General features: G+C 40.5%; 1 protein-coding gene across 1 annotated transcript in view; it reads right to left on the bottom strand.

Moving 5' to 3' along the window:
* The window catches only part of LOC137296650 (synaptophysin-like), a 104,915-nt gene that overhangs the window by 3,655 nt on the left and 88,168 nt on the right, over positions 1 to 13,092 (bottom strand). The window contains exons 3-6 of the mRNA XM_067828468.1: positions 7,106 to 7,230; positions 6,456 to 6,648; positions 5,678 to 5,869; positions 3,614 to 3,716 (exon numbers count right to left, since the gene is read on the bottom strand). Coding sequence (XP_067684569.1) covers positions 3,614 to 3,716; positions 5,678 to 5,869; positions 6,456 to 6,648; positions 7,106 to 7,230 — 613 coding nt within the window. The remainder of the gene's footprint in view (positions 1 to 3,613; positions 3,717 to 5,677; positions 5,870 to 6,455; positions 6,649 to 7,105; positions 7,231 to 13,092) is intronic.

Raw genomic sequence — 13,092 nt, 5'->3', positions numbered from 1 at the left:
CTAGAGAAACAAAATAATAAAGAAAAAATTCAGTCACAGACAACACAAAAACACAGAGCTGAAAGGGACTGAGGCTTCATCAAGGTATAGTCCTGGTCAACCCTTGATTTAACTGTCCTTGGTCAACACTTGGAGCATGCCAGGAGGGCTTGGTGTAATTGTCCCTTGTCAATCCAAGGAACATGCAAGGAGAAGGTGCTGTAATTGTCCCTGCTCAATACTAGGAACATGCAAGGAGAAGGTGGTGTAACTGTCCCTGGTCAACCCTAGGAGCATGTAAGGAAAATATGGTGTAATTGTCCCTGGTCACCCTAGGAGTGAGTGAGTTTAGTTTTACGCCGCACTCAGCAATATTCCAGCTATATGGCGGCGGTCTGTAAATAATCGAGTCTGGACCAGACAATCCAGTGATCAACAACATGAGCATCAATCTGCACAATTGGGAACCGATGACATGTATCAACCAAGTCAGCGAGCCTGACCACCCGATCCCGTTAGTCGCCTCTTACGACAAGCTGAGTCGCCTTTTATGGCAAGCATGGGTTGCTGAAGGCCTATTCTACTCCCGGACCTTCACGGGTCGGTCATCCTAGGAGCATGCAAGGAGGGGCTGGTGTAATTCTCCATGGTCAACATTGGGAGCATGCAAGGAGGGATTGGTGTAATTCTCCATGGTCAACATTGGGAGCATGCAAGGAGGGATTGGTGTAGCTGTCCCTGGTCACCTGTAGGAGTATGCAAGGATGGCATGGTGTAATTGTCCCTGGTTAACCCTAAGAGCAAGCAAGGAGGACATAGTGTAATTGCCCCTATGAGCATGTAAGGAGGGCATGGTGTAACTGTCCCTGATCAACCCAAGCAATTTGTAATCAGGGTCTGATGTACCGTATAAAGTGCTTGACATATCTGTAACTCCAGGAATATTTAAGGCTTGATGTAATTGTCCTAGGGGACAAACCCTAGTATAAGGTAGAAGGGCTAAGGGGAATTATCCATGGTTGATTGGGTAAGGTGGGGTGAAGTTACTTTGGGCCTGGAGAGTAAGTAGGTGAGTGGATGCACTGCTTACATTGAGACTGGTTATTAGAGTGGAGTGGTATAGGACCCTGGACTTACACCCTGGGGAAGTTGTACACTCAGTAAACCCAAACTGGCGTCAAGAAGATCCAAGTGCAGCTGGCATTTACAACGATCCATTCCAAAGTCATGTGGCACCTTCCCATATGTGGTTGTTGTTTTCAGTTACTAACATACCTTGATGAAAGCCTACAGTACATAGATATATATATATATATATATATAGTTAAACACTATGAAGATCATGCAAGGTTCTTAGAAATATCATTGTCAAATAATAAACCTGATACACAGAAGGAAATACACCAGGGAGAGGCTTTGCACTCTTGAAAACACTATGGCACAGCCTGTAGCTCTATGTACAGACAAGTCATTATCAACATCAATATCCATGTCAATATCACTTGTAGGAAACAGCACAGAGACAGTTGCCCAAGCTTGACAGAAGTCATGCAGATAATTCCTCTTAATACTATATACACAGAGACATGGCTTCTTTGTGAATATATACGATATTCTGCAACATACACACTTTACTCGGTCACAAGATTTGTTCTGTAAGTTTGGATTATAGTTTAATCACTGCAAAAAGTCAGGACTGGCCTCTTTTGAGTTTGTCAGAGCCCAATTGTTGGAAGAATGTGACTTGTGTGGTAAGGTAACATGAAAAAGAAAATATTGACTGTGCAGATGAATGTGGTCAGTGAAGGAATGTGTGAGAGAGCATGCACACAGTTCACATACATCGCTGTGTGACTGGCAGACAGGTGCTTGTATTTATAGATGCAGCAAGTCAGTATGTACAAGTTGAGGAAGAAAATAGAATGCCATGTCTTTGATTGAAAACATTCAGAATGTACAATAATTTCCATTTCGAAATATTTCAGGCATATTTCACACAAAATGAACAACACTCTCAAAAAGCAACACTTACCTTGACAGATCAAGCTCACATATAAAATACTTATATTATTTGCAATAACACATCTAGCAATGGATTAAGAGTTCCTGGGATGTACAGGAGGAGACTGCAGGACACACGTTCCACTGAACATACTGCACATGTTCATGTTCAGTTCCCCAAATCCTATTCACAATCCTGATATTCCAATGTGTCACCTATTCACAATCCTGATATTCCAAAGTGTCACCTATTCACAATCCTGATATTCCAATGTGTCACCTATTCACAGTCCCAATATTCCAATGTGTTACCCATTCACAATCCTGATATTCCAATGTGTAGCCTATTTGCAATCTTCAGTTTCCCAGCTACATACAAATTCTCACATAAATATGATATTTCGGAGGCTGACATCTTCCTGACTGTACCACTTCAAGATAATCCTGTTACAAGTCATAGTCCTGATAATCCTGTATAAATCACATTTATGATCTTGTATATCCTATATATCACAATCCGGATGTTTCTGGATAAGTGCGAACTGTGAATAATCCTAGAACCCTGTGAATTAGTCTGGATAATCCTGAACCAAACCTAACTGCTGCTGGGGTCCACAATAGCAAAGAAGATACAATACATTCATTACAGGCAAAACCCAGATTGCCTAATGACGTCATCTCACAAATCCGAACTTCACAACACTCATCAGGGAGCTGGCAAAACCCAGTTTGCCTAATGACGTCATCTCATCAAGCCTAAAGTCACAGCGTTTTTCACTGAGCAGGTAACACCAAGACGACAAAATGATGATAAACCAGTACAGAACTACCAGTATGATATAACTCAAAAGCAGTCAGAACATTCAACAGTGGTAGAAGAACATTCAACAGTGGTCTGTAGAGCATTCAACAATGTTAAAACTTTGAGGAACACTCAACAGTGGTCTGAAGAACATTCAACAGTGGTCAAGAGAAGTTTCAATGTCAGCAAGGAGACCAGCAACCAGCATAATCCATCTGTGGAACATCACCCAGAGCTATCAACATGAGTCTGGCTGCCTTATCTGTGCAGTCTGATAAACATGAAGCATTCTTGACAGCTTTATCAATCCTTGACTGCAGTATCAATCCTTGAATCAACTGCTTCAACCACTTGGTCACTAGAGCCACAACCTAACTACATAGCACCAGAAGAAGGAACATGTGTTGGAAGTGTTGACTCAGCAGATGAACTAGACAACTGATAAGGCAAGAGAAGGACCCCAGCACAAAAAACAGGAGAAAATTTGATTTTTGCAGGCCTAATATCAAAAGTACCTTCTGTATTTCTTGAAGACTAAGGGTAATCCCAACTTTTGATGCTAATGTCCAAACTCTACATGAAATCCTTTTCCTCTCAATACAAAAAGATTGCATAAATACTCTGGTGTTGGCACTTGTCCTGACAGACAGACCATATTAATCACCTTTTATTATCAGGGAAGGGTTAGAAATCCATTTAGCGCTTGAAAAAACTGAGATTTCTTGTCATAATCACTTTTTATGACCATGCATCAAGCTTTCAATCCTAACTCATGGTAACTGGCTTGAGTGAAGCATTATACTTTCTGTGGGTCGATCTCGGACTGCGTACCTGGGGAACTTGGAGGCTTAGAGCGGACCTTGAACCAAGGGGTCTCCTTGTACAAGAACCACAGGTTGGCAGCCCACACCATAAAGTTGAGGAATCCAAAGATCTGAAAAAGGACGGCCAGATAGAAAATATCAACTGACGTGGGATTACATCAATTCAGATAAATTCATTACTGGCAATAACTGAACGATTCACGTGATATAAAGAGAAAATTTTACAGGGGTTTGTCACAGGTTAACTAAAGATTCAGATTTGCTGTTGAGAAAAACTGCACCAAAGATGAAACCTGGTAGGTGTAACTGACAGAATAACATTCAGCTCATATCGGTTTTTAAACATGATGAGCTAAAGATGGGGTTCTCAGCCAGCGATACAATACATCATGAGAGTAAAATTGTAGTCATGGTGATACATTGCCAAAGTATTGTGCACTGAAGCTTCGATACAATATGTTTCCTGATACAAGGGTCGCAATGTGACACATATCATAATAACACACTCCTTAATTCTAACACCAAATTTAAAATACTTTTAGATCCAAACAAAATCAATTTTAAAGGAGATCTTCAAATTCCGCCAGCATTGTTCAATGTTAATAAGGATAAGAGATAATTAAGCTTATAAACAGACTTTGTAAATGTTAATAACATGCAAGCACTATATCAGACACAGCTCTTGATGCAAGAATTTTTAAGAAAACATTTACTTCTATTGGAAGTATAAGTAAGCATATATTTTAATCATCAAACAAAGGTAAGTCTTTTTTGTGACAGATATAAAGATCCCGCAATATTCTACATCAATGTATCGTGGTCCACTGGAAGTATCAAATTCACATATACGGAAATGTAAAACTTTGTATCAGTTTACTGTATCAACACCCCATAGATCAATGCATCAATGCATATCAATGAATCATCACACTAGTGTTCAGAATACATGGCAAGCAATCCCACTTTGGGTCACGTTGCTATATTTTAAGTGACTGTCCAATCTTTAAGGTCTTCAGGTCAGGGTTGGCTACTGGATCCAGTGTCCTATCAATCACCCCACATTGCAGAAAAAAGGCATTTCAGTGACTTTTAGAATGACCTTCACTGTGACCTTGTCTTTATATTAAGCTTGCACAGAACATTTCAGACTGCACCAAGTCCAAGGTATTGAAGTTGCCAAATTACATTGACATACTGGAAATCCTTTGTGAGTTACTGAAACAAACTTTTCCTCCTACTTTGACCATAAGTGAGTGAGTTTAGTTTTATGCCACACTCTACAATATTCCAGCAAAAGTCCAATCTACTTGCAGGCATGCTGAACTAACAAAACAGTGAGGCAATTCCTTAAGATGACAATAGGATGATGTGGATTTTGGTTTTTTTAGCTATTTATTTAATTCGACATGAACTACAGATGAAATTTATGTTGGTTTTTCAGAGATGTTTGCTTGAACTTTCCTGCAAGATACAATGTATTATGTCATTTAGCCTGCTATTCTTGAAATGGTTGTAGCCTTATAAACTTCTTATGCTGATTCTCAACACATTGGCTACCATCAAAGTTGAGAATTCTCTGGGCTACCAATGTTGCGAGAATAAAGGCCCAGGAATTTTCAGGCAGGTGAGATCTGCTCAAACAGATATGAGTATGACAAATCGTACAAAACACTGAAAAGACGATCGTCATTTTCACCTGGCTTGATAAACGTAGCCATTTTCCTGGCAAAATGCCATTTACCATGGATGCAAAGATATGGCAATTCACTCCTTATACATTACCACTAGAACAGGGCACTGATTGTACCATATACTAAGAACTGGGGTTCAGAAACTCAACACATTGTGTAGGTTTTGCTGGTTCGCTCTCTGCATTAGAAATATAAACTCTGCACACATTTACAAACACTTCTGTGTTTCACGTACAGCGCTTCACTTTCGACATTACACCCCCTCAACCCCCCTCAAATTTTTATTGCAAATTTACATTGATCTCGGAAATGGTCAAAATGAAACCAAAAACCCAGAAATCCTCAGATTCATGGAAAATGTTTCTTAACTAAACACTTACAATGGACACATTAAGGCTTGCAAAGTTGCCAAGGTGTCCAACTTGACAGGGAACATGTTGGCATTCTGGGATTATCTGCATGAGGCCTGACTCACTGGGGTCGGTGTAGAACTTGACGTCAGACACCCCCTGAGCCCAGGCAGAGGAAGCGATCAGCCACAGGGCAGTTATAACAACTGATATCACAAAGTCCTGCAACCATGAGACACACAATCATAGGTCAAACTCATCAAAGTGAATCAAGTGAGTTTAATGCCACCACGTAGCATAGTATTTCAGTTATTTGGCATCAAGTTAGAGTAATGTGGAAGAAACAAGTGGGTGAGTCAGTTTCAGTTATATCATGGCATGTCAGCTGAATTTGGAAGAAACAAGCAGGTGAATCTGTGAGTTCTGTTTATATTATAGCCTGTCAGCTTAATGTGTAAGAAACAAGCAAGTGTGCCTATGAGTTCTGTTTATATCCTGGCAGTGGTCTGTAAACAATCCAGGCCAGAAAATCCAGTGATCAACAGCATGAACAACTGCCAACTGGGAACTGATGATATGTGTCAACCAAGTCACCAAGTCTAACCACCCAATCCTGTTAGTGGCCTCTTAAGACAAGCGTAGCCGCCTGCTATGGCAAGCATGGGTTGCTGACCATCTATTCTACCTTGAATCTTCACAGGTCTCTCACAATGAAAATCCACTAACTGTATAAAGGCTTGCTGAAAATCAACACATCATGCTCTGTGACTCAAGCTTTACTAAATATTCAAAATGCATATTCACTCACCCCAATGACAATTCGGTTGTTTTTGCGGTAGAGATCATCAAAGAAGATGTAGAGAATAAGGGCACCAATGCAGTAGAGGAAGGCAATGACTCCGACAAACACGTAGAACTGAGCTGGTGTTGTCTCACTCTGTCCCAGGTAGTAGGATGTTGATGTGCCATTGCAGTTGATGACAACTGCAACACTTGGCAGACTGCAAGACAAGAAGTTAGGAAAGATGGAGGATTGTGGACTGATGGAGGGTTAATGAAGCTGACTGATTGATAGAGGAGCATGGGCTTATGGAATGTGGACTGATGGAGGAGAGGGGACTTCTGATAGTGGAGTGATGGAGGAGCGTGGGTGATGGAGGAGTGTGACTGATGGAGGAGAGTGTGATGGAGAAGAGTGATTGATGGAGGAGAGTGGACTGATGGCTGAGCCTGGACTCATAGAGTGTGGACCAATGGAGGAGAGGGGACTTCTGATGGAGAGTGGAGTGATGGAGGAGTGTGGGTGATGGAGAAGTGTGGACTGATGGCGGAATGTGGACTTATGAAGGAGGGTGGACTTATGGAGGAGAGTGGACTGAGGAGAGTGGACTGACTGATCGAGGAGTGTGGACTGATGGAGAAGAGCGGACTGATGGGAGAAATGAAACTGAGACTTACTCAAATGGATACGAGTAGTCATAGACGACTTCCTTCCAAGGATTGCTTGCATTGTTACATCTGGTCTTCAAAGATGAGCTGGTCTTGAAGCTGGTGGTTGTTGCAAAAGCAAATATGGCCACAATCTGAAACATAAAGTTCACTGTGTTAACTCTAGCTGATCAAAGCAGACTATGTCTACACATGTCCTTACCATGAACCCCAATCATGCATCAAACTAAAGGAAGGAAGACTTATCCACAGAGTCAGTTTCAGCTTCATAGTCACAGGTTATAGTGGAAGGACATGTCATGTCACACCATAAGTTAATAAAATCAATTGTATAATCAGTGCCAGCTGGAAATAAATGGGGAAAGTTACACTGACGTAACATTTCAAGGCCATGGGACAAGTGTACACAATGGGGGAGTAACATACATAGACCTAATGTGCAATGTCTGACAAGCCTGCTGGTCAGTAATCAAATGAACTGTAACTATGAACCAGTTCATCAATTCTATCCTGGTTAATTTATTCCAGCATAAATCCCTTGTAGACTGTCCACCTTAGACACAGCTTGCATAATTAAACTGCAACAAAAACACTCTGCATGTTTTGGAAACATTCTGGTAAATGCCTTTGATCAACCTGAAAGGAATTCTCTCCAGAGACACAGTGATGTTCTGGGCCTTTCATCATCATAAAACCCCTGTAGCACCTTTCATCTTTATTTAAGCCAAACAAGACACTACTTTGTAAAGACAGGAACTAATCGATGTTGGCATTCGAATCCAAATCCGCCCTCTGACGCTTTGTAGTATGCCTACTTAGGATCGAAATTCGTCTGCAGTTGTTAATAAAAATGTCTTTTATCTACTATCAAACATCCAGGTAAACACAAATTAGCTTCCAACTCCTGCACTCATGTTCCCCTGCAGCAACAGTTGATTAAGTCCATCGGTGACATTCAGAGTTTGTGAGTGAGTATCACCTTTGTACAAGTATCAGGGAACATGGAAAAACTGTCCAAAGCTGAGGTGGAAAACTATGTCTTGTTGCTACCACCGACTCCATCAATATTCTCAGACACAAAAAGTAATACAGTGTGATGGTGTGTAAGACCTACACTACTGACAGCATGTACAACCTCATCCTGAACTGACCCAAGACACTTAGCAACCGTCAGAATGTACAATCTGACCCTAGACTTCTACTGATCAGTTATCAAAGAGATGACCTACAGCAAAAGTACCATAATCCAATGACCTGTTACTCTGCAATCTGTGTCTAGCTTCTACATACTCTCACCGCTAACGCCATGTGAAATAGTTTTGCAAGCCCCCAAAACTTCACAAAAGCTCAGATGTTCAAGATGGTCAAGAAGCAAGATGTGGTCACTGTTGATGAACTCATGTCTCATTGACCTTAAAGCTCATTTGTAAACAATGGATATGGTGCCGACAAAGACATCAAAGGTGATGTCCATTGAAAGCTATCTGGTCTGACGTGTGATGTGGAACCTGATTCACTGAAATGATGATTTAAGAGCATTTGGCCTCCACTTGTCAGTGACAAGAGACATGCTAAGTCCTCATTCGTAATGTGGGACCACTAATAACTCCCCTGCCGACATACAATGCTATACAACACGACTCAGTCTATAACACAATTATACAATGCTCTCATGTCTGCATATCAGGGATCAGCAGCAAGATGTACAAGATGCCTGAATCAAGATGTAGATCCACAATCTAATCTCCACAGCAAAATTTATATGAGTAACATGACCTTCATTTCAAAGTGTATGACAACTATGATATGACAATCCACTGGGATAATGGATATCACACCATATTTGCTCATTATTGAATGTGAATGCTTAATACAATATCTTGTTAGACAGCACTTCTGGCCCTTGGTGCCAGTGGGGGCATGAAATTATCACAGTATGAATTAGTGTTGGCTGTCTGAGAGGGACATTTGCCATCAATTTCACCACAAGCATTGATCGGCCATTGTTTCATATTTACACAGGTCATTTGCTGTGTCAATATTGGAGGACCATGTATCTTGTAATCAAAGTGTCCATCTTTCCTCATTACAAGCAATGCATCACAAGTTAGTAATGTGATCTGTCAGTGAGGCACGGTGGAAGGAAGAAGCGATGCTGTTGAGTTAAAACACCTTTTTCTGTACTCGACTACTCCACTGAGACATGTAGTCAATACAAAATCTACACCATGAAACAATGAACAAGGTTAAAGTGTGAAATTCTCAAACACTTTGGTCACAGAAGAGCAACACATCACAGCAGCTGACTAAACTTGACTCAAGGTGGGTATCAAACTCAGACATTGAGTAATACTCGGCTAATACTGTTACCACCTGGCTAACACACCTACTGAAATAAGAGATAAACACTACTGTTCTACATAAACAGGGGTATATATTGGTTTTTATGAATATAGACAACTAACAATTTATTTTGGCAGTTATAAGCAAAGAAATGAAGATTATTATCACAAAGTAGACACATAAATGACCACTGTACCAACAGATATGGGAAACTGTAGTATTAGTTACTATGACAACAAAAGATAAATTGTATGAATTCTGAGAGAGTCCATTAGGCAGATGATCCACATTGTCTCCACACTGAGGGAGAGAGGTCTGACTTGTTATTGAACAACTGAAACCCATACGTCTCTAGACATCGTAAGTGTTATGCTTATCTATAACCGTAGATGGAATGTGTAATCAATATATCATTATTCGCTATCCTACAATCCAACTGGAATGATAGCTCACAATTTACACATGCAGTCGCTATGACAAGTGATAAGGCTTTTCACATAGCTTCTCCACTCCTCAAATAACCCTATCTCAGTAGATTCAATGTAATCTAATTGCTGAGTCCTTTAGGTTGGAACAAAACACGGGAAGTGTTATTGGTTGGTACAGCCTGGGCTCCATGCTGTGAGCAATGTTATTAGGTGCAACTTGCCCAGTCGTGGTAACCATGTTTGTAGTGATCATATTAAGTTATCAGCTGGGGCCATTATTTCCTGGTAGTTCCAGGAACTACGGTGCCAAATGCAGACACCATTTATATGTCCCATACTCCCGATGATGAGGATTAAATGATGATTTAACCAGAGCACTTGCAGCTTTGGAGGGTGGGTGACTTAGAACCAGCCTAGACTTCAGTAAATTTCTCTGACAGGCAGCAAAATGAGTTATGAACACATTTTGGACAATAATTTTGTTTGCCTAGAATGCTGAGCAAAAGCGCTTTGTGAAACAGTTTTATTAATATTGAGTGCTACAACAGATTAATGAAGGTAAGTTGTCACGATGAAATAATGGTCTATCTGTTATAAACCTTCTGTCTAGAAACATGGTTGAATCTCGCCTGAACTATAAAGTGGCTTTATGACATATTTAGAATTAGAGTCACAGTAACTCTCCAATCTACTGGAGATCTCCATTCTAGAAATGAGGAAAAATTGAAAAGTAAACATAAAACATGTAGCTTAAAGTTACCTCACTTTGATTTTTTCAGTATTAGTCCATTACATCCCCTTTCTCAGTACATAGTCTCGTTTCCACCGGCTGCTAAACGAAAATGGGGTTGGGTCTCTAGCAACCCACAGCATCAGGTCCTCAGACTTACTGACTTGGTTGCTGAAGTCATTGTATTCCAACTGTGTAGATCCATGATTCTGATGCCAATCACTGGTTTGTCTGGTCTAATTGACTATTTGCAGATCATCTTCATATAGTGTGGTGTAAACAACAACCAACCAACCAAACATTGGTGACAACTAAACCAAATTTGTTTGAGTGAAACATATTCATCCCAACTCAAATTTTAAGGAGTCTACATGAGGTGAGCTAATCAGAACACCAGCATTTTTTCCCATCTTCAACAAGTTGAGCAACTGAGGAGAGAGAGGTAAAGCAAGTATTCCAACTGACTAGATCTAGTGTGTTAACAGACCAGCAGCATGGCTGGAGGCAGGAAGCCAAGCAGCAATCAATTCATGACAAGCTGGGAGAACACTAGGTGCAGATTGGTACAAAAAAAACATCCAAATAGACTGTAATTTGTCTGTAAGACTTGTTCGACAAGGCAGGATCAGTCAGTGGTAAGAAACTAGCAAAACTCAATCATTTTACATTTTTTTCTACAATAATCAAGTTTCCTGTTGTCAAGATACAACATCATAATAACTGATTCACTTGTTTCAACCCTTCTTTTAGACAAAATACATTCCAAGCTAAGCTTGGCCGAAATTGGAATATTTCTGAATGCAAGAATGTCAGTGCATGTTTTTTTCCCCCCGTGTAGTTCTCAGTTTTGCCTGTTAATGAGGTGTTAAGTGAGTGCAACTGAACACGTACTCAGCACTAACGAAGGCTTTTAGGCTAAAACCAAGCCAGAGTGACTGTCAAAATGACAATTAACTTCATAAGCAGATACCATTTCAGACCAGTTTACGCTGCCAATAATCAGATTAAGTCTGTGAAATGAATACTTTATCAAAATATCTTCCCAGGTACAATATATTTCAATAGTTTTCAACATGTGGGTCATGTGGGTAGCCTTGTGGTTAAAGCATCTACTCATCACGTTGAAGACCCGGGTTCGATTCCCTAGATGGGTACAATGTATGAACCCCATTTCTACTGTCCCCCGCCATGATACTGGTGGGATATCTCATCCCAAAATTACTTCAAGGTCACATGCAACGGAAAACACAACTTTGCAGATTCTGATACCTTTCGGTGTGCACTTGCCAAAAAAAATCATCAAAAATGTCAATTCAGCCTATAAAGTTGAAAAAAAATGCGATGAAAAAAAGCCCGCGAAATCGAAGTTTAAACGATTCACTAAATTTCCCCCCGTGCTGGGGGAAACAGTGGTTTCAACCACAGGAACCCGATATCGCACTGTAGGTTAAACATAAACCATAGATCTACATGCACGTCATATATATAAATAGAGTAGAGGAGCAGCAGCTGCCATATTGGATTGTTGTACCGACATCGACTTGTTCCGATTTCAGGCTGAAATGTATGCTAGGAATTCGGTGACATTCAAAACTATGCACACGTACCTCTCAATTATACATTTCCCTACACATCCTGCCTGATTTCCACTACATAACACCCATTTTATTAACTTTAATACGTCCTCAAACTCGAAAATCAAACCAAAACACCTCTGGGGTGAAGGATGTGTGGGGAAATGTATAATTGAGAGGTACGTGTGCATAGTTTCGAATGTCACCGAATTCTTAGCGTACATTTCATCCTGAAATTGCAATGAGTCAATGTCGGTACGACAATCCAATATGGCAGCTGCTGCCCCTTTACTCTATTAATATATACAACGTGCATGTAGATCTATGGTCTATGTTTAACCTACAGTGCGATATCAGGTTCCTGTGGTTTCAACAGCTGTGGTGCGCTGCGCCCATAACACATGCGCAGTGAATAGGTTCGCGGAACCGGAGTATGAGGTCATGAGCAGTAGTCTAATCTTGGTTGTGTACACAAAGAAGTATATAATCTACTCATTACATACAAAAACCTGTTGATTGTGGTACGCAGCCCCTGTCACAGAGAAAGCTCAATGTCTGGTTTATTGACACCTATATGTCTGTCTGTCTGCCTGTCTGCTAAAGACAATATACAATACACAGCTTCAATCATTGACCACATGCAATTTGAACTTGACACCTATCAGGCTATATGCCATAAACAAAATAAATTGATTTATGACTCATGCACCGAGTCCCGTCTCTGCCACATTATGTAATTAGACAGGTGTGATACTTGAACACATGACAAGTTTTTATGTCCTTAGTTACAAACAAACTACATCCATTTTTCTTGGATGACTGGATCTGACGGAAACTGGTGCAAACTCAGATTGTCAGTTTCAAGTCCTGCTTTTTACTTGGACAAATGACAGTTTCCAGCCACGCAGTAGTTCACCATCT

This window comes from Haliotis asinina, chromosome 9 (assembly GCF_037392515.1).
Source record: "Haliotis asinina isolate JCU_RB_2024 chromosome 9, JCU_Hal_asi_v2, whole genome shotgun sequence".
In the NCBI taxonomy this organism is placed as follows: domain Eukaryota; kingdom Metazoa; phylum Mollusca; class Gastropoda; order Lepetellida; family Haliotidae; genus Haliotis; species Haliotis asinina.
This window is presented reverse-complemented; position numbering and strand designations above follow the sequence as displayed.